At 47.6% G+C, this 21,351-nt stretch overlaps 1 protein-coding gene across 2 annotated transcripts in view; it reads right to left on the bottom strand.

Moving 5' to 3' along the window:
- The window catches only part of LOC138803705 (transcription factor Ovo-like 2), a 31,783-nt gene extending 17,893 nt beyond the window's left edge, over positions 1-13,890 (bottom strand). The window contains exons 1-3 of one of the 2 annotated variants that reach the window (XM_069987770.1): positions 13,640-13,890; positions 12,636-12,862; positions 1,149-1,338 (exon numbers count right to left, since the gene is read on the bottom strand). In XM_069987770.1, coding sequence (XP_069843871.1) covers positions 1,149-1,338; positions 12,636-12,862; positions 13,640-13,739 — 517 coding nt within the window. In that variant the 5' untranslated portion in view covers positions 13,740-13,890. Of the gene's footprint in view, positions 1-1,148; positions 1,339-12,334; positions 12,354-12,635; positions 12,863-13,639 lie in introns of those variants that run through there. The other variant, XM_069987771.1, reaches the window with a different exon arrangement.
- Between the last annotated feature and the right edge of the window lie 7,461 nt (positions 13,891-21,351).

The following is a 21,351-nucleotide window of genomic DNA, read 5'->3' as shown; positions in this document are numbered from 1 at the left end:
TTGGGAAACTGAGTAAGGCACAAAGGACGAAACATGCTCCAGCAGGAGGGTCAGGTGAGGAATATTCTGAGCCTATTTGTACTGAAATAAGCTGACTTCATAAGAAGCATAAAATGGGGCTGGGAAGGTGGCTCAGTGGTAGAGCGCTTGCCTTGCATGCCTGAGGCCCTGGGTTCAATTCCTCAGCACCACATAAGCAAAAAGAAAAAAGCTGGAAGTGGTGCTGTGGCTCAAGTGGTAGAGCGCTAGCCTTGAGCTGAAGAGCTGAGGGACAGCGCCCAGGCCCAGAGTTCAGGCCCCACGACCGGATAAAAAAAAAATTTAAAAAAAAAAAAAAAAGAAGCATAAAATGTACCGCAGAGCACATTGGACAGCTGGGCCTAGGGTACTGCTTTATGGTAGAATTCTCCCAATGTTGCCGGCTTGCTGGTGATTTGAGTTGAGCTTTGAAACCTCTCATCAGCTGGGAGCTAATGGTTCATGTCTATATAATCTTAGCTACTATGGAGACTGAGATCTGAGGATCTTGGGCAGGAAAGTCATGAGACTCTTAACTCCAATTAACCAGCAAAAAGAGGTAAGTGGATCTGTGGCTCAAGTAGTAAGGGATAGCAGAAGAAAGAAGAAGGCAAAGGAGGAGGAGGAGGAGGAGGAGGAGGAGGAGGAGGAGGAGGAGGAGGAGGAGGAGGAGGAGGAGGAGGAGGAGGAGGAGGAGGAGGAGGAGGAGGAGGAGGAGGAGGAGGAGGAGGAGGAAGAAGAAGAAAAGGAGAAGGAGGAAGAGGAGGAGCAGGAGGAGGAGGAGAAAGAGGAGGAGGAAGAGAAAGAGAAGAAGGAAGAGGAGGAGAAAGAGGAGGAGGAAGAGAAAGTGGAGGGGGAGAAGGAGAAGAAAGAGGAACTTCTTCTCTTTATCCTTATTTTCAAGAGACTAACACAGGCTATGACAGGTGGCTTGCTGGCCCAGAAGAACATGGATGCAGATGAGCTGGCCCCAGGTACCCAGTTCCGTGATTTATTTTTTATTTTTTAACCCTCCAGAAATGTGATCTTGCTCCAAGCAAGGAAAGAAACCCCACCAAGGAGGAAAGGAAGCAAGGAGCTCTTGACCAGGAAACACAATCCCAAGAGCAAAGCACACAGCTCGGGCTCACCTGTGTGGGTGCGGACATGCCTCTTCAGGTCAAAGGTGTCATTGAAGCCCTTGCCGCAGAAGGTGCACAAGTGCCTCTTCACCTGGTTGTGGCATTTGAGGTGCCGGTTGAGCATGCGCTGTAAGCGGAAGTTCTTGCCACACAGCTCACAGCTGTGAATCACCGAGTCCCCACAAGTGCCTGTAGTGAACTGGGAGCAGAAAAGAACAGTGAGGTTCCAGGAGATTGACTTGGAGAACCGCTTTCCTATGTCTCTAGGTTTGGCCTGGTTATGACTTCAGTTTTTTGTTTTGTTTTGGGGGGGGGGGTCTGGTTGTGGGGCCTGAACTCTGGTCCTGGGCACTGTCCCTCAGCTCTTCAGCTCAAGGCTAGCACTCTACCACTTGAGCCACGATGCCACTTCCAGCTTTTTTCTTTTTGCTTATGTGGTGCTGAGGAATCGAACCCAGGGCCTCAGGCATGCAAGGCAAGCGCTCTACCACTGAGCCACCTTCCCAGCCCCCTGGTTATGACTTCTGGGCCCTCCCTATTGGCATTGGGAAAAGGTTAGGAAACACCAGAGCAGGTGTTTCTACTATTTATGGCCTGCTCTGATTTCTAGCTGCTCACACAAGGTGTAAGAAGACAGAGCCATATGACTCTTCCTTCCTTCCTTTCCTTCTTTCTTTTTTTGTCAGTCGTGGGGCTTGAACTCTGGCCCTGAGCACTCTCTCTCAGCTCTTCAGTTCAAAGCTAGCCCTCTACCACTTGAACCACAGCACCACTTCCAGTTTTCTGGTAGTTAATTGGAGATAAGAATTTCACAGACGTTCCTGCCCAGGCTGACTTTGAACCGCGATCCTCAGATCTCAGCCTCCTGAGTAGCTAGGATTCCTCAGATCTCAGCCTCCTGAGTAGCTAGGATTCCAGGTGTGAGCCACGGGTGCACAGCAATCTAATATTTTAAATATCAAATCAGATTCTTTGGAAGATGGATCCGAACCAGGTGTAGGGGTACATGCCTATAATCTCAGAATTTAGGAGCCTGAGGCAGGAAGATCCTAGGCTATATAGTGAGACTATTTCAAAGATCTAAAATGACTAGACCAACTGCTCTGCCAAAATTCTTTCTGTGGCTGGGGATGTAGTTCAGGGGTACAATGCTTGTTTAGCATGCTCAAGGCTCCGGGCTCCATCCCTACCACCACAGAACACAGAAACAACGAAAACATTAAACAAACAAAACAAAACAAATTCCCAAACAGTGGCTCACACTTATAATTCCACCTATTGAAGAGGGGAAAAAAAAGGACGATCTACAGTTTGAGGCCAACCCAAGTTATCCAGACCCCATCTTAGCCGGGTGCCTGTGGTTTGTGCCTCTAAGCCTTGCTATTTAGGAGGCTGAGGTGATGTGAGGATGGAGGTTCAAAGCCAGCAGCCAGGGCTTCATGCATGTTAGTTAGCCATTAAGCCATGTTCCCAGCCCCAAAGGGAGATTCTTATCTCCAATTAACTAAAGGGAAAAAAAAGGCTGGAAGCTAAAAATTTACTTTCCAAATAAATATCATTAGCATAAGAAGCCAATACTTTCCAAGCTCCACACTCTCCTAGCCTCAAATACCCTCCTCCATCCACCTACCCAGGCCATTGCTTCCCCTAAGGCCCAAGTTTTCTCCAAATAAAGCCACCTTGTAGGGGCTGGGAAGGTGGCTCAGTGGTAGAGTGCTTGCCTTGCGTGCATGAGGCCCTGGGTTCCATTCCTCAGCATCACATAAGCAGAAAAAGCCAGAAGTGGCCTATGGCTCAAGTGGTAGAGCGCTAGCCTGGAGCTGAAGAGCTGAGGGACAGCGCCTGGGCCCAGAGTTCAGACCCTACAACTGACAAAAAACAACAAAAAGCCACCTGTAACTGTTCACACACAAACCACACCTCTTCCATCAGACTATAGTGTCCCCATTCCCCCCCCCCAGGGGTTGTTAAGATGCTAGCCTTGATCAGAAGGTCTCAGTACAGACTTTTAAGCAGATCTATGCTCTCTTGTACTTGAGAAATGAAGGTAGGCCTGGGGTGGGCTCAGTGAGAGTAACAGAGTTGACTCCCAGGAGACAGAAGAAACGGGGAAGGAAGAAGAGAGACCAGGGGCTGGGAAGGTAGCTCAGTGGTAGAGTGCTTGCCTTGCATGCCTGAGGCCCTGGGTTCGATTCCTCAGCACCACATAAGCAAAAAGAAAAAAAAAGCCAGAAGTGGCGCTGTGGCTCAAGTGGTAGAGCGCTAGCCTTGAGCTGAAGAACTGAGGGACAGCGCCCAGGCCCAGAGTTCAGGCCCCACAACCGGACCAAAAAAAAAAAAAAAAAAAAAAGAAGAGAGGCCACTTCTGCAATATTTCTAGGCTTTCTTTCCCAGTATAGCCTGCATGACACAGGAAATACACATCTGATTCCTATAAGGATGGCTTACGAACCAGAGGACCTGTTCTTCCTTTCCAGGTCACATATAACACATCTTTATTAGGTTTATGATGTTTAACTTCTACAAGCCAGTTAACCAATAACTTTTTTTTTTTTTACTCAGCTCAACAATAATAGATCAAAACCACATCTTAAACCAAAACTCAGATCAAAGTTGTATCTTAGTCATGTTCGTTATAAAATGAACATGGAGCCAGGTGCTGGTAGTTCAAACCTATAATCCTAGCTACTTGGTCTGAGGAGAGAGGGAAGGTTGCAGTTTGAGGCTGGCATGGACAAAAAGTTCACCAGACCATCTCAACCAATAGCAAAGTAGCACACACCTGTCATCCCATATAAGCAGGAGGCAAGTCCATCTCAACAGAAAAGGCTAGCTTTGAGATGGCCGCTAGCAGCTCATACCTGTAATCCAGCTACTCAGGAGACTAAGATCTGAGGATTGCAGTTCAAAGCCAGCCCAGGCAAGAAAAGATTGTGAGACTCAGATCTCTAGTTAACCACCAGAAAATCAGAAGTGGCACTGTGGCTCAAAGTGGTAGAGTGTTAGCCTTGAGCAAAAAAAAAAAAATGCTCAGGGATAGCATCTAGGACCTGAGTTCAAGTCCTACGACAGGAAGAAGGAAGGAAGGAAGGAAGGAAGGAAGGAAGGAAGGAAGGAAGGAAGGAAGGCAGGCAGGCAGGCAGGCAGAGAGGAAGGGAGGAAAGGAGGGAGGGAAGACAAGCTAGCTTGGCATGTTGGTATGTCCATGTCAGTAAATTTACATTTACTGTAGAAAATACAAATAGGAGAATCATGGTCTAGGTAAGCCTAGGCAAAAAGTAAGATAAAAAATAACCAGGGGCTGGAAAGGTGGCTCAGTGGTAGAGCGCTTGCCTTGAATGCATGAGGCACTAACTAGGTTCGATTCCTCAGCACCACACAAGCAGAAAAAAAAAAAAAAAAAGCCAGAAGTGGCACTGTGGCTCAAGTGGTAGAGTGCTAGCGTTGAACTGAAGAGCTCAGGGACACACCCAGGCCCAGAGTTCAGGCCCATGACCGGACCCAAAAAAAAAAAAAAACAGAAGCCGGGCACCAGTGGTTCACACCTATAATCCTAGCTACTCAGGAGGTTGAGATCTGAGTATCACAGTTCAAGGTCCAGGCAGGAACGTTCATGAGACTCTTATCTCCAATTAACCACCAGAAAACTGGAATTGGTGCTGTGGTTCAAGGGTAGAGTGCTTGCCTTGAGCTGAAGAGCTGAAGGATAGTGCCCAGGTCCAGAGTTCAAGACCCACAACTGACAAAATAATAATAATAATAACCAGAGCAAAAAGGGATAGAGTTGTGGTTTAAGTAATAGAGTATCAGCCTAGCAAGTACAAAACTTGAGTTTAAACCCAGTACCACACACACACACACACACACACACACACACACACACACATATAGATTGTGGGAAGACTGAATAATAACCTAATCCTGGTGATTTGTGTGATATGAAATTGTATTTAACATATATCCCATGTGACAATTTTCCCTCATATAAAAATATTTAATAGTGCTATATGATCTCTCCTGCAGTATAAGGAACTAGGAGCAAAACCTATTTTCCATCTTCTTCAATTCAGTACATCCTGCTCTACCACTTAGGATCTGAGGATGTCAACAAGTTATTTGCCATCTCTAAGCCTGAATTTCATCACCTCCAAAATATAGATAATGATATTTGCTTCTTGGATATAAATTAAAGAGTTAAAGAAGAAAACCTGGCACTCAAGAAATACTATTACAGTCAAGTCGGCTCCAAAATTCTGTGATCCTAAATACAAGGTAATTAGCAAAGACCTCATTGTTTCTCGATTTGCTTTTTGGACCTTTCTCTCTCTGATGGAAGTAAAAGGGAATGAACCTTTTATGTGAGTCACTAGGTCCCGTTCTTCACCTGTAACTCTGAAAATTCATAACTTCTGGCAACAAGCATCTGCCCATTTCCCTGAACAGTGAAATCTGATCCACACTGATGTAACAGCATGCAGGCTTTATTCCATGTGGTGCCAATGTTCGTGTGTTTTGATGCAGGAATTATTAATGCATTTAATTATAGGTACTGCTCCAGACATGCCAGAGGCAGTATTTATACCATAGTACCTTCTGAAAAAGTTTAATAGGCTCACCCTTAGTTCAAAATTAACACTTTGCTAAAGGCTTATTAATGAAATGGTGTAACCACCACAAGGGTGGTAGAGGACATCTGTTGGGAAATTAGTTCAGGGCAGGAAAGATGAAGAGTGATGTGTAACTCCTCAAGGCCCAGGCTTGGCATTTTTCTGCTGTCTTGATCTCTGTAGAATCTCAGCTTTCATTTTTAAAAACAAGCAAAGTTCCCCCCAAAGTTCTCTGAAACACAGGCTTCTGCAGTAAACACAAAGACAAACCAAAATAAAAGAATCATGGTATCTAGGCAGCTGAAACTGTCAGGAGCATCTAGACCAGCAAGGATCTCAGCTGCTCTGTGACCAACTTCCAAGTTCACCTGTCAAACTTCTTTTTTTTTGGGGGGGGGGTCTGGTCGTGGGGCCTGAACTCTGGGCCTGGGCGCTGTCCCTTAGCTCTTCAGCTCAAGGCTAGCGCTCTACCACTTGAGCCACAGTGCCACTTCCGGCTTTTTTCTTTTTGCTTATGTGGTGCTGAGGAATCGAACCCAGGGCCTCATGCATGCAAGGCAAGCGCTCTACCACTGAGCCACCTTCCCAGCCCCATCACCTGTCAAACTTCTAAAATAAAGGCAGAGGCTGGGAAGGTGGCTTAGTGGTAGAGTGGTAGAGTACTTGCCTCACTTACATGAAGCCCTGGGTTCAATTCCTTAGCACCACATAAACAGAAAGAGCCTGAAGTGGCTCTGTGGCTCAAGTGGTAGATTGCTAGTTTTGAGCAAAAGAAGCCCAGGGACAATTCCCAGGCCCTGAATTCAAGCCCCAGGACTGGCAAAATAAAAAATAAAAAATAAAAAAAAAGGAGGAAGAGGAGGAGAAGAAGGAGAAGAAAGAGGAGGAGGAGGAGGAGGAGGAGGAGGAGGAGGAGGAGGAGGAGGAGGAGGAGGAGGAGGAGGAGGAGGAGGAGGAGGAGGAGGAGGAGGAGGAGGAGGAGGAGGAGGAGGAGGAGGAAGGCATTTAGATGCTGGTGGCTCCCTCCCACAATCCTGTTAAGCATTATGTCCTCAGCTCCACCCAGACCTGCTGGCCCCTCCCTCTCTCCAGCCAGACCCACCTGAACTCCCATCCACCTCACTTCCTATACCCCAGCCCCTGCTGTTACCTAGATAGTGGAGGCCGCCATGCACTCTCTCGGGGCAAATATGGCTCCTCTAACAAACCTTGTAATAATCTTTCTCCTCTGCCTGCTTGCCTCTGCTTGGTCCCCTGGCATGGATGTGACAGATCCTTTCATTGATCCTTTCACTAACTACTCAGAAAGCTCAGATCTGAGGAATGAAGTTTGAAGCTAGCTTGGGCAGAAGAGTCTGTAAGTTGCTAGTTCCAGTTAACCAGCAAAGAGCCAAAAGTGATGGTGTGGCTCAAGTGGTAGAGTAAAAATACCAAGTGGCAGGCTGGGAATTTGGCTTAGTGGAAGAGTGCTTGCCTAGCATGCATGAAGCCCTTAGTTGGAGTCCTCAGTACCACATAAACAGGAAAGGCCGGAAGTGGTGCTGTGGCTCAAGAGTTAAGAGTGCTAGCCTTAAGCAGGGGCAATGCCCAGGCCCTAAGTTCAAGGCCCAGGACTGGCAAAAATAATAAATAAATGTTTCTTTCAGACTTAGGACAGATACTTTATTGGGGGGGGGGGTAGCTAAAGTGCTTGGGTAGCAAGGAGACCCAAAGTCTGATCCTCAGTTCCACCAAAGAGAGAGAGAGACAGAGAAAGAGAGAGAGAGAGAGAGAGAGAGAGAGAGAGAGAGAGAGAGAGAGAGAGAGAGAGAGAGAGAGAGAGAGACTGATGTGCAAACTTAATTAAGCAAACTGGAGAGGAGGAAGGAGTAGGAATTCACAAAACATTTAACAAGGACAACGTAATAGCTGTAGTTTGTACAGGTGTGACTGGATCTTACAGTCTTCAGAGGCACATTCTGATCTACTTGTAATTGACATACAGTTAGCCATTGCCTAATGACAAATGCATTCTGAGAAATGCCCCATTAGGCAGTTGTGCAAACATCATAGATTTAAGAAGTCAACAAGCACTGTAATCTTCTGGGACCACAGATGTATAGTGGTCTGTGGTTATGAGATACATAACTGCAGTATGAGGTCTATCTAAGATGGGTCTCAAAGTCACATAGGGAGAGGGTGAAAAAGGTGTGGGCAGGCCTAGCTATGGGTGACAGACATCCAGCATATTACTCTTGCCTTTGAAATTCTCCATAGTTAAAAGTGATAGGGAAGCCAGGGGTGCCAAAGATTTACACTTGTAATTCTAGCTACTCAGGAGGCTGAGACCTGAGAATCATGGTTCAAAGCCAGCCCTGGCAGGAAAGTCTGTGAGACTCTTAACTCCAATAAACCACTAGAAAACCAGAAATGGTGCTGTGGCTCAGGTGGTAGATTGGTTACCTTGAGCTGAAGAGCTGAGGGATAGCACCCAAGCCCCATGACCGACAAAAAACAAAAACAAATCTAAGCAATAGCATAAAGCCCTGAATTTAAGCCCCAGTACCAGGAAAAAAAAAAAAAAAAAGGAGGGGGGCTGTTGGGTGAGAAAAGTCCACACATCTGTCTTCACTGAAGGATAAAGGCTGAGAACAAACCATGGGAGAAGCAAAGAAAGGCAGAACAGGATGAGGAAAGAGGATATATTCACTTGCAGTCCCTACTAGTACCAGGGTCCTACCGGCCACACTGACTCAGGAATGAATGGTATCAGTCAGGTTAACTCCAAACTTTGTTTTGATAAGACTTTGAAGGATAAAGGTGATGGGTATATCCCAGGACCCACCTGTATCTGAGATGTATGTGTGGGGTTGTCACCCTACCACTACCTGTTTTGAAAATTATAGAACCCTTGTAGGTATCTCATAGGTAACTATGAGGTAAAGAGAATTTCACAACCTGCCCCCAGGCCCACAATCAAAAGGCAGCTAGGCTGGGATTCTTTCCAGATCCAGTCCCCACATCAACACAATCAGCTGGGCCAATCCCAGGTCCCTACTGTAGGCAGCACAATGTTGGACTTTACAAAAACGCTGTAAGTAACTGTCAGCTGACTTCCTGCCTGACAACCTCTGAAGGCACATTTTGCATCCATTATCTTACTTAAGCTACACTACTCCCCTGAGACTGATTCTATTATGGCCCCATTTTATAGGTCAGTGAACTGAGGCTTTGAGGAGATAACTTATCTATGATCATAACCAGTAAGATGGTCTTCATCTCAAAAACCTTCCAGAGCTGTTCTTCTGCCTATGTAAGAGCACTTGCATTTCTTGGCTTGGCCCATTGACCGCGTCACCTTGTCCTCCAACTCTGGCCCTGCCGAGCACCAGTGGCTCACGCCTGTAATCCTAGCTACTCAGGAGGCTGAGATCTGAGGATCCAGGTTCAAAGCCAGCCCAGACAAGAAAAGTCATGACACTCTTATCTCCAAGAAATCTCCAGAAAACTGGAAGTGGTGCTGTGGCTCAAGTGGTAGAGTGCTAGCTTTGAGCCGAAGAGCTGAGGGACAGTGCCCAGGCCCAGAGTTCAAGCCCCATGACTGACCAAAAATTAAAAAAAAAAGCCTCTGGCTCCAATTCTTCCTCTAACTGTAGGACTCAGCTCACACCACTCGAAAGCCTGCCCATACTCACCCCACTTCCACAGCTTGCAAATTCCTATCAAGAAATTTTCTGCATGCTGGGAGTATAGCCCAGACGTAAAGTGCTTGTCTACCATGTATGAGGCCCTGAGTTTGATTCCTCAGTACCACATAAACAGAAAAGGACGGAAGTGGCACTGTGGCTTAAGTTGTAGAGTGCTAGCCTTGAGCAAAAGAAGCTCAGGGACAGTGCCCAGACCCTGAGTTCAAGCCCCAGGTCTGGCAAAAAAAAAAAAAAAAAAATTCTAGTTTGGTACTCTTTCTCCTATAATAGTATTAGCATTATTTGCATCTCCTCATTAACTTAAATAATATCTAGTTAAGGGGCACATACCATGTTCTACCATTAACTCATTTTTTCTTTGAGTGCTTTTTTTTTTTTTAGGTCCGGTTGTGGGGCCTGAACTCTGGGCCTGGGCGCTGTCCCTCAGCTCTTCAGCTCAAGACTAGCACTCTACCACTTGAGCCACAGCGCCACTTCCGGCTTTTTTCTTATGTGGTGCTGAGTAATCTAACCCAGGGCCTCAGGCAAGTGCTCTACCACTGAGCCACCTTCCCAGCCCCCCATTAACTCATTTTTTCAATTAAAAAAAAATTTCCAGGGCTGGGAAGGTGACTCAGTGGTAAAGTGTTTACCTTGCATGCATGAGGCCCTGGGTTTGATTCCTCAGCACCACATAAGCAAAAAGAAAAAAGCCAGAACTGGTGCTGTGGCTCAGGTGGTAGAGTGCTAGCCTTGAGCTGGAGAGCTGAGGGACAGTGCCCAGGCCCAGAGTTCAGGCCCCACGACTGGACCAAAAAAAAAAAAAAATTCCCCCAACTCATTTATCCTCTACTTATCTACAAAGTAAAACCATTATTATCTCCATTTTACAGATAAGAGGCCCAGAGGGTGAATGATTTGCTCAAGGTCACAGCTCAAACTGAGAAACCCAGAGTTTAGATGCTTAACTACTACTGGTTAGAGGACTCTGGAAGAAACACCAGAATAGGAGGCTCTTTTTTTTTAATCACGCTGCTGCCTTGCACACAGTAGGCACCCCGTACATAGATGGTTTCTCTGTCTCTGCAGGACACACACGTCTCAAATCTGTTTTTCCTCTCTGGTCCTAAGAGCCCACTGCCCAGTCTTTGAGTTATGAAAACAAAGAATAAGGCTAGAAGGATAGTTAGAAGGCTCACAACTCGGAGTTGGTGGTTTTTCTAATATAATGTTAAGAAACTAATTCTTGCTGGGCACCAATGTCTCATGCCTGTAATATTACCTACTCAGGAGGCTGAGATCCAAGGATAGTGGTTTAAAGCCATCTAGAACACACAAATCAGGAAAATGCTTATCTTCAATTAACCACCAAAAAAGAACTAGCATCAAAACCAACCAACCAACAAACAAAAACAACTAACTTTTCTTGGAGAAAATCTGTGAGTTCAACACGCCTTGTAAAGAAGTTCAGGGTTACGCCATGTGCTAAGATTAATTATTTGAAAATGGCCGTTTGAAAACCCGCCAACACCACAGCTAAGGTTTGGAGAATATTGGTACTAAGATGTCTCCATTTGGGGGACATGGGAATCTGAATGGGGTCAGTAAATAAAAGCTTCCTGGGAAAGAAGGGAATGAAGGCTGCTTGCTAACGGTCCAAAAGCAAGCAGTTACCAAATCCCCTCCCTTCCCCACCCCCACCCCAGCACACAGGTTTATTTATTCCTTTTAATCCAAGGTTCCAGTGGTGCTCGCTGTTTCCTGGGACAGGAAAGAGATCTCCCAAAATGTTGGTGAAGGGATTGTTCCAATCTCTCTCTAGAGGGATGGGGGGGGGGGTTGTGGACTAGGGGAGAGGTTGGGGGGAGGAAGAGGAGCCAGACGGAGTAACGGGCTTCTGCAGCTCCCCAAACAACATCACAATTGTCTTTCTAATCTGGTGATAAATATGCAAGTGGGACACTACCCCAGAATTTTCCCAAGGGCCATCTACCAGCCTGGGGCAAACTGTACCCTCCCACTTAACTCCACCTAGCCCAGAATTGCCTGGCGCCACCTGGCTTTGAATTTAGCACTATTTAGCAAAGCCTTTAAAGAAGTCTCCCCAGCGGAATCCAGCTCCAGTCTTAAATCTCAATTCATAACCAAATACAACCCAGCCCGCCCCTGGAGCCAAGCCCTTCCCTCCTTCCCGCCCCACCGTCTTCCTCTCCCCCCCCCCCCCCCGGTAGCTAAGTGCTTTAGGGAGGAATAGCCTCCCTTCCGGAAAGTAACGGCGGGGATTTCGCCAGGTTAAACCAAGGCCTACATTCTCCTACCCTAGCACCTTCTCAGCCGAGGTGATAGGATGTTCCCGAGCTCCCTAGTAGCCTGGAGCGCTTGATACGAGGTGGCTCTAACTCAGTTAAGAGGCTAGGAACTGAGATTATGTGCCTAATAAAACGCCAGCGCTACCTCTAACTGCCGGAGTCGACGGAACGAGATTTCTTAATGGGGGGGGGGGGGGGTTGTTTAGCAGATAATCCGGGCAGGTGATCAAGGAAGTTCTACCTAAGAAAGCACAGATGGGCATCCAGATAAGGTGTTACCTACAATTTTAGTACTCTTGATGGAGAGCTGAGGCGCGACCCTGGACACTAACTAGCAGGGTCAGGAGTGCTAAATGTGCAGGTGAACCAACCATTGTAACCCATCAATTTCATTCACTAAAGAATTGTCAGTGCCCCCCCCCCACACACACACACGCCTCGCGTCTAACAGGCGCTCCGTGTTGGCACTGGAAATAGCTGCAGTCGCATGAGGCCCACTGTGTGCCAAGATGCCCACTGGAAGACCCCCATGGCGCTAGAGGGCTGCATTCCGGAGGGTGTCCTTTCTCTCCCTAGACCTGGACTGCTTTGGCCACGAATCCGATTTTACGCACAAGGGAAGTAACTGCTAGATCCTCGGCAGTTCCCAGCGCCAAGCGGGGGACACCTAGGCGTTCGCCTCGGGGAGCAGCGGCACCGTTGATAGGACGCGCCCAAGAACCCTGGCTGCGGTCTAGGGGCAAGGACACGAGCAGGGTCCGGAGCGCCACGACCCGCCGGCTCGGGGCGCGGGTGGCCGGGTGCGCGGGCGGGCTGGCGGGCGGGCGCGGCAGGGAGGGGCGCCAGCCTCGGGGAGCCCGACGCCAGGGCGTGGCGCAGGTGACGGCGGCGGCGAGGGCAGAGTCGACACCCTACCTTGATTTTTGACCTGGCCACCGGGCGCTGCTTCGCCGCCAGAGGTCCATCTGGGCTCTCGGCGTGGTGGGGTTCGGGGGTTTCACACTCCGGCGCGCGCGGCGACGAGCTGCTCTCGGCGCTCCCCGGCTCCGCGGAGCTGCCGCTGCTGCTGCCGCCGCCGCTGCTGCTGCCGCCGTCGCTGCGGCAGTCCTCGGGGGGGTCCTGGAGCAGGCAGCCCAAGCCCACTGTGGGGAGAGGGGGAGGGAGAAGGGAAGAGGTCGTACCCCCGACACCCACACCAGCGGTGTCAGGTCCGGGAGCCCGAGGCAGTGTTGACCTGCGGGCGGTGCCACCGCCGCCCCGCCCCGGACCTGGGCACCTCGCCAAGTGGGCAACGTCGTAGGGCCGGGGCGGGGGGGGGCGGTGGAGAAGGAGCAGGCGAGTCAATCTCCAGATCGGTCCCGAGAACTAGCTGGGGGGCTAGGGAGCCGATCGTCACCACCCCCCTACTTCCCCAACACCGGTGCCCACGAGCCCGAGGGCCACGCGCGGTGGAGGCTCCCCCGAGTGCCAAGTTTCCTTCTGCGCCCCTGGAGCAGAGGCGGCGGATCTGACCTGCCCCCCCCCCAGCCCGCGGGGCGAGGGGCAGGGGTGGGTACATGGCGGACCCTTTCTGCACTCCCTGGAAGACGGGGGATTGGGGTGAACCCTTTCTGGCCTTCAACCCCCTTCCTGGGGACACCCCCGGCCCGCGCAGCAGCCAACGGTCCCGCCGCCGGGCAATTAGAGGCTCTAACTAGGGGGAAAGGGATCTCGGCGTTGCCCAGGTTTCTCAGGCTCATTTGCATCATCTTTCCTCCGTCAGGAAGACCCCCCCCTCCCCACCACCCCCCTCCACCCAAGGTCCGCAACAGAAAGAAGGAGAGGAGCCCAACTCTGGCCCAAAGGCAGAGCGAACCCGGCCACCCCTTCCCCCACCCAGAGCACCCCGCTTCCAGGCCCGGCCCCCGCGCGGCTCTCACCTGGGATGTAGGTGTCTGCCCTTTCCTCATCCGGGAGCTCATCCCAACTGCGGACCGAGACTCCGGGGCTCCTCCTCTTCACCAAGAAGACTTTGGGCATGATGAGGATCCCCCTCTCTGGACGATGGGTCCCCTCCGCCCTGCCCTCTCCCGCGGCTCAGGCTGCTTCTCCGCTAGGGGCGGCGGTGGCGGCTGGGTCCCCGGGCTCCCGGCGTCCGGAGCCCACCTTCCCGCCTCGCCGTGCCCTTTTCCTCCACCACCACTAGCACCCCCTCCCGCCCCGCGCTGGCCGCGGTGTGTGGCCCGGGCCTCTCCCCCGCACTCTCGGCGACTCCCAGCCTCCAGGCTCGGCGACACCTATGCCTTAAATCGCGGTTGATACCACGCCGGGGAAAAAGTTTCATAAGGTGAAATAGAAAAGGCACCAGGAAACTTGGGAGCGAGCATGCGCCCTGCAACATAACGGTGTCAACAAGCTCGCTACCTGTCCGACCGGTTCCGGCGGCCGGGGTTGCTTGTTCCAGCCCTTCCTTAGGCATGAATGTTTGCAAAAGAATTTAACGTCTGATTCGTCCCCACTCCTCTTCTTCAAAAAAAAAAAAAAAGTGAGGGGGGAGAACTTTAAAAAAACAATCAAAACCCCTCCTCCTCCGTTCCCCAAAACCTGCACCTCAAAACGAACTCTTTGAAAGTTCAAAAAAAAAAAAAATCCAGATCCGCTTTCCCGGGACCCCTCCCGTGAATTGGGGCCTCCCACGAGGTGTCTCTCTACCCCCCCCCCCAGCCCACCCAATGCACACCAGTGGATTTGTCTCTGATAAAGCCCATTTTGGGGGGGGGCTCGCTTTCTGGACTTTGTGGATCGTCTCCAGGGCTTCGTGCAATCTCGGTGGTCGGAAGTGGGAGGCGGAGGGAGACGCTTACCCGTTAAGGGGAAATGCGGTGTTTAAATTGTCCACCATCTACAACAAAGCCCTGCATAAATACACTGATACATTTGAGAAGTCAGCGTCTCCCTAACACCTTGTCACGGATTTGTGCCACACAGGCTTGCTCTTCCCAAGCAGCTTCCACTCCAAGACCTTCCACGCCAAGGGTCCCTTCACCCCCCCCCCCCGCAAACACACAATGGAAACAAAAGCCAGGTGTAGGTTACGCAAACGTAGCTTCAAAGCAAGCCCCCAGCTTCTCGCCCTTTCCCGTTATCGCCGACTCTATTCACCCCAGCCTCAAATTTGGGGGCTGGGAAACACCTTTCTTTCCTGGAAGCCAATAATTGAAGGTGGGTACGCGCTCTCATCAGCTCAACCGGGGAGATGAATGGAAACCTTTATTTTGTTGTTGTTTTTTTTGTTTGTTTGTTTTCCCTTTATCTTTATTCTGGAAGGAGGAGAGAGACCAAGAGGGAGAAAGTTGGTTTAAAAAAAAAACAAAAAAAAGAAGGAAGGAAAGAGAAAGGAAGAAAAGAAGAAAGAAAGGAAGGAAGAAAGAAAAAGAAAGAAAGAGAAAGAAAGAAAGAAAGAAAGAAAGAAAGAAAGAAAGAAAGAAAGAAAGAAAGAAAGAAAGAAAGAAAGAAAGAAAGAAAGCTAAATTTCTAAGGGGGCCTGTACTCGGGTTGGGGGCCTCGCAGCCCCTCTCGCTGCCCCGCTGCAGTGCGCCCCCAGCAATCCGCACAGCCCCATCGCCCAGAGCGTGCGTCCCTCCAGGGGTGGTCAGAAGTGTGCCAGCTGCGGGGCGCTCCGGGGCGCGCCTGGCCAGGGGTGTCCCAGCGTCCGCAGCTCACAAAACCGGCTGCCTCGCTTGCCTGTAACCTGGGGTGGCGCACCTAGCCTACGAGGCCCTGGAATCCACACAGCGGGGTTTTTTCCCACCCCCACCCCAGTCTTCTTCCGCCTTGGGGACACCGCAGCTTGGTAACGGATTTCTTGGCTGGGCTAGAGTATTCTCGAGGCGCACGGAGGAGGGCAGACAGCTCTGTTGGGGCTGTGAAATAGACACGACTCATCGTAGCTCCAGATTTGCCCTCAAGGATTCACCCTGTCTGAATTCAGCTCTGAATTTCACATTTTTCTCGGAGGGAAAAACCATCTAAGAACGAAAAAAGACTTTGATCCCGATTAACTGGTAGAGGAAGACTTGCTGGCACAAGGAAACCAGGCGCGGCTCTTGGCCACGAGGCTGGTGGCGCAGCTTCAGGGAGACTCTGTAGATGTATTTTTATCTGCCAACAAACGAGGTTTGCAAGACAGAAAGAGCTTGGTTGAATGAAAGAGTAAAAAAAAAAAAAATAATAAAACAAGTGAAATTATGAAATCACAGAATTATCCCCCATCTTTGAGTCTTCAAAACTTCATTCAAAATTCTTTACTTTATCCAAGAAGCAGTTAATTCTATTTTTAAAAGAGTGTTTTTTTAAAAAATATATTTAAAACACTGGATTTCAAATCGATGAGTGCCTGGACCACTTGGTCTATTTTTAAAACTATTTGAAAATATTAGAAAAGTATAGGATGTATGCATAGAAATCTCAAAAATCAATGCAAACTTTAGGGGTCTGGGAATGGAGAATTACATTTTACTTTATAGTTGTGGGATGCATATCTATACTTGCTAGGTGTTTATTCGGAAGAAATGAATTGTAATGTGTTTTTTTCATTTTATATTTTCTTTTTAAATTGTTACTCTAAAGATGAAGTACAGAAGGGTTATAGTTACATAAGTCAGGTAATGAATACATTTCTTTTGGGTCAATGTCACCCCTTCCCTCACTCCCAGTTTTTCCTTCCCATCTAATATGCTTTTTCATTCTCTTTTCAATCAGACCTGATAAGTGTTTATGAATATTGTTAGTATATGCAAAAGGCCAGCTTTTGCCTTTGTTATAATGTCAAAAGTAGGATATAAAATTAGGCCAATCCTTTGGAAAACCTCTGCTTAAAGTTGGAATAGACAGGAGCTAACATTGGGGATGAGGGTCTAGTTTGGCATCCTTAGAATGTGTCCACACATCGCTTGAATACTTCCATTGCTGGGAAGCTCATTATCTCAAATAGCAATCAATTGAGCTGCCCATGTGATCTTGCTATCATCAGAAAACACCGATGCTATAATGTTCTTTCTGCATTATCAAACTCTTCTTCCTTGTCCTTTCATATTGTCTCTCCTTCTATCATAGGAGCAGCTAAGACTCTGACTTGTGCCCCTCTACCCTCAAGTCTGCCCTGAGAGTTTTTCAAGTTTGTAGCAGGAGTAGTCATCTGTGGGAGTTTTGTTTATTCTGTTTGTTAAGCATTTGGCCTTGGTTTCCAGGCTGATCTCAAATTCTGTCCTGCCTCAGCTTCAAAACTGACTTATTTCCTCCTGTAATATAAGAAAAAAAAAAAAAGGCATGTATAAACCTGTACTGTGGCATGATTCATGTAGGTTTTTAAAAAATTGTTCTTTTGGGGCTGGGAAGGTGGCTCAGTGGTAGAGTGCTTGCCTTGCATGCATGAAGCCCTGGGTTCAATTCCTCAGCATCACATAAGCAGAAAAAGCTGGAAGGGGTGCTGTGGCTCAAGTGGTAGAGCTCTAGCCTTGAGCTGAAGAGCTGAGGGACAGCACCAGGCCCACTACCAAAAAAAAATTGCTCTTTTGTTCTTGACTTGTTTGTTTGTTGAAATGGGGTCTCCTTATACAGCCCAGACTGACCTAAAACATGAGATCCTTCTTTTTCAGCCTCCCAAATGCTGTATTATAATCTACCCCACCATACCTAGCTTGATATATATTTTTACAAGTTGATCCATCTATGGAAGCAGACCCAAGAACAAAACAAGCCAACCACTCCACTAAACATTAGATCAACTTTCTTACAAGTATCAAAAGAAAAAAGGAAGAAACAATAGTATAAAGCTTCTTTATATCTTTGTTGTTTTTGTTTTTCAGTCCTGGGCTAGAACTCTGGGCCTGGGCACTGTCCCTCAGCTTTTCAGCTCAAGGCTAGTGCTCTACCACTTAAGCCACAGCACTACTTCCTGACAGTCCTGCTTGGGCTGGCTTAGAAATGTGATCCTCAGATCTCAGCCTCCTGAGTAGCTAGAATTAATTGCATCCCATGCAATTGCATTTCTAAATGTCAGCAACTGTAAAGGAAAAATGACTCGCAATAGCAAAAAAAAAAAAAAAGCATCATAAAATGAATTTTTTAAGATATCACACAAGCTTATAGTACATAAACTCAGACAACTTTTTTTTTTTTGGGGGTCCGGTCGTGGAGCCTGAACTCTGGGCCTGGGCACTGTCCCTCAGCTCTTCAGCTCAAGGCTAGCGCTCTACCACTTGAGCCACAGTGCCACTTCCGGCTTTTTTCATTTTGCTTATGTGGTGCTGAGGAATCGAACCCAGGGCCTCGAGCATGCAAGGCAAGCGCTCTACCACTGAGCCACCTTCCCAGCCCCTCAGACAGCTTTTATTGGAAGCCATTAAAGAAGATTCTAGTCAATGGAAAGATTTACCATATTGACAGACTTAGAGGATTCAGAATCACAAATTTTAAATTCCCAACTTTACTTATAGATTTCATTTATTCATTCATTCATTCACTCACTCATTCATTCATTTAGCAATGTTAAGGATCAAACTCAAGGCTTCATGCATTCTAGGGAAGTGTGCTACCACTGACCTATACCTCAGCCCTCATCTGCAGATTTTGTGGGATGTAACAAGCCTGTTCTAAAGATGAAAGATGAGTTTTTTAAAAAAATCCATAAGGATAAAGCATGTGGATTCAGTGGATCAGATACCAAAGGAAATTAAACAGTGTGGCATCATTGCTCTTTAGCCCTTTGTGAAGTATACTCTAGGATGCAAAGAACATGCATTCTGTGCTCTGCAGGAGCCAGCAACTCCTTGTCCCACTAGTGAGATGTCCTGTTGTGAGGACACCATCTCCTGAGATTTACTCAGTCTGTAGGAAATGAATAAAAAGAACTTAGAGGGCTGGGAAGGTGGCTCAGTGGTAGAGCGCATGCCTTGAATGCCAGAGGCCCTGGGCTCGATTCCTCAGCACCACATAAGCAAAAAGCCAGAAGTGGTGCTGTGGCTCAAGTGGTAGAGTGCTAGCCTTGAGCTGAAGAGCTGAGGGACAGCGCCCAGGCCCAGAGTTCAGGCCCCACAACCGGACCCCCCCCCAAAAAAAAAGAACTTAGAAAAGAAGGTCTCCTGTTTCCTTCCCACTATCCAGGCATATTTGCCTCTACAGCAGTACAAGAAAGGAAGAGTACCTGCTTAGAGTCTACATGAGGAAGATATCTAGTGTTTTCACCTGCTCTCTAGATCCCTTCCATCATGGTCCAGTAATTGCAGTCTCATTTCCATAGGAAATTTCTGTTCCCCCACTTTCAGCCTGTGCAGATCTAGACAGGCTGACTCCACCCTTCCTGGGGTTCTAATTAGAGCTTTCTGTCAACTGGCCACAGTGATTTCTTCCAGGGTACACTTGAGACTCAAACAGAACCAGCGCTGTGGATTAGCAAGGATTGAAACTCATTCTCCTGAGAGGAGGGAGAGAATGTTATCAAGGCTGGGAATGGGCAGCCACCTCTGCCACCTGAGAAAGATACCAACAGAGGAAAACAAAACCAAGAGATACAGAAAGACTGAATACTCCACATAGCACTGGGTCTAGCCCTGCATGAAGCAATATCTCCCCCTTTACCTTGGAAGTAATGAGACAAATTCTCTCCCTCCATCCTTTCTTTCTGTAAGAAAAGATCTCAAGAGGGGCTGGGAAGGTAGCTCAGTGGTAGAGTGCTAGCCTTGAGCTGAAGAGCTGAGGGACAGCGTCCAGGCCCTGAGTTCAGGCCCCATGACCAGCAAAAAAAAAAAAAAAAAGGTCTCAAGATCCTACTGTATAGCCCAGGTTGGACAAGAACTCATGATCCACACTTTCTCTCTTGTCTGTTCTTCCAGTAACACTTGAAAAGGATTGTAAAATACAGGGTAATTCTCCAAAGGCTGCTGAGGCCTAATGTCTTTAGTTTACTCTTTTGATTTTTTTTTTTTTTTCTGTTTGTGGGGGCTTGAACTCTGGGCTTGGGCACTCTCCCTCAGCTCTTCAGCTCAAGGCTAGCGCTCTACCACTTGAGCCAAAGCGCCATGCCCAGTTTTCTGGTGGTTAACTAGAGATAAGAGTTTCATGGACTTTCTTGCCCAGGCTGGCTTTGAACCGTGATCCTCAGATCTCAGTCTCCTGAGTAGCTAGGATTACAGGCATGAGCCACTGGTGCCCAGCTTTAGCTTTCTTTAAAGACTGCAACAGAGGTATATTCCAAAGAGCCTACTTTCTCAATCAAGCCCTCTTAAAAGACAAGAAACCAAAGAAGGGGTACCCAGTTATCATAAAACGAAAGAATTATTACTAAAAGAAAACACATTAAACCGGGCACCAGTGGCTCACACCTGAAATCCTGGCTACTCTGTAGGCTGAGATCTGAGGACTGCTAAAGGTGGTGCTGTGGCTCAAGTGGTAGAGTGCTTGCCTTGAACTGAAGTGCTCAGGGACAACACCCAGGCCAGGAGTTCAAGTCCCATAACTGACAAAAAAAAAAAGAAAAGAAAAGAAAAGAACAAACTAAAAGAAAAAACACACAAATTACTGTCTCAATTTTCTTATTGTTACGATTTTCTCCAAGTAGCTCATGATCATTGCTTGTCATCTGTGCCTGTTTGAGGAATATTTTACTGGACTGTAGTAAATATTAACACGGAAGCATGAAGTGAGAAAGTTATTCTCCTTTGATCTTTCTGATTAGATTCAGGTGAAAGCCTTCCCTTAGTGATCTTTAACACATTTCTAATACCAGCTCAATTCCTGTTTATCATCAAACTTTGGTTCTTTTGGCAGGCAAGCAATGGATTCTGGCTAAAATTTGATAACCTCATTTTATTGATCTGTATATATTTTCAGTTTTTCCTATGTTCATGGCAAATGGCATTGAGTGCCCCCCCCTTTTTTTTGTCAGTGGTGGGGCTTGAATTTGGGGTTTGGGAGCTGTCTCCGAGCTTTTTGCTCAAGGCTAGCACTCTAACACTTTGAGCCACAGCACCACTTCTGGTTTTTGAGTGGTTAATTGGAGATATGAATTTTATGGGGACTTTTCTGCCTGGGCTGGCTTCAAACCATGAATCTCAGATCTCAGCCTCCTAAGTAGGTAGTATTACAGGCATTAGATTTTCTTTGTTGTAATTCTCTACCATTTATTTTCTCCATATTTTCCTATTTGTTAGTGAACATATTAAATGTTTTACTCAAGTTGTAGGAAATATGCTTAGCATTCATAAAGTCATAGATTTAATCCCTAGTCCCTTTACCCATGTAACTTCTGTTGTTTTTGTTTTTGTTTTTGTATTTTGTGCCAGTCCTGAGGCTTGAATTCAGAGCCTGCACATTGTTCCTGAGCTTTTTTTTTTTTTTTTTTGCTCAAGGCTGGCACTTTATTCTTCTAGTTTTTAGTTTAAAGTAGGTGGGGAGAGTTTTGTTTGTTTGTTTGTTTGGCTTTCTGTTTGTTTGTTTTTTGTTGGTCCTGGGTCTTGAACTTTGGGTCTGGGTGCTGTCCCTAAGCTTCTTTTGCTTAAGCCTAGCACTCTATCATTTGAGCCACAGCGCCACTTCTGACTTTTTGTGATTAATTAAAAGAGTCTCATGACTTTTCTGTGCAGACTGGCTTCAA

The sequence above is a fragment of the Dipodomys merriami genome, unplaced genomic scaffold, assembly GCF_024711535.1.
Source record: "Dipodomys merriami isolate MVZ:Mamm:240054 unplaced genomic scaffold, mDipMer1.0.p SCAF_346, whole genome shotgun sequence".
In the NCBI taxonomy this organism is placed as follows: Eukaryota; Metazoa; Chordata; class Mammalia; order Rodentia; family Heteromyidae; genus Dipodomys; species Dipodomys merriami.
The sequence above is the reverse complement of the archived record's forward strand: the minus strand, read 5'-3'. Positions and strand labels throughout refer to the sequence as shown.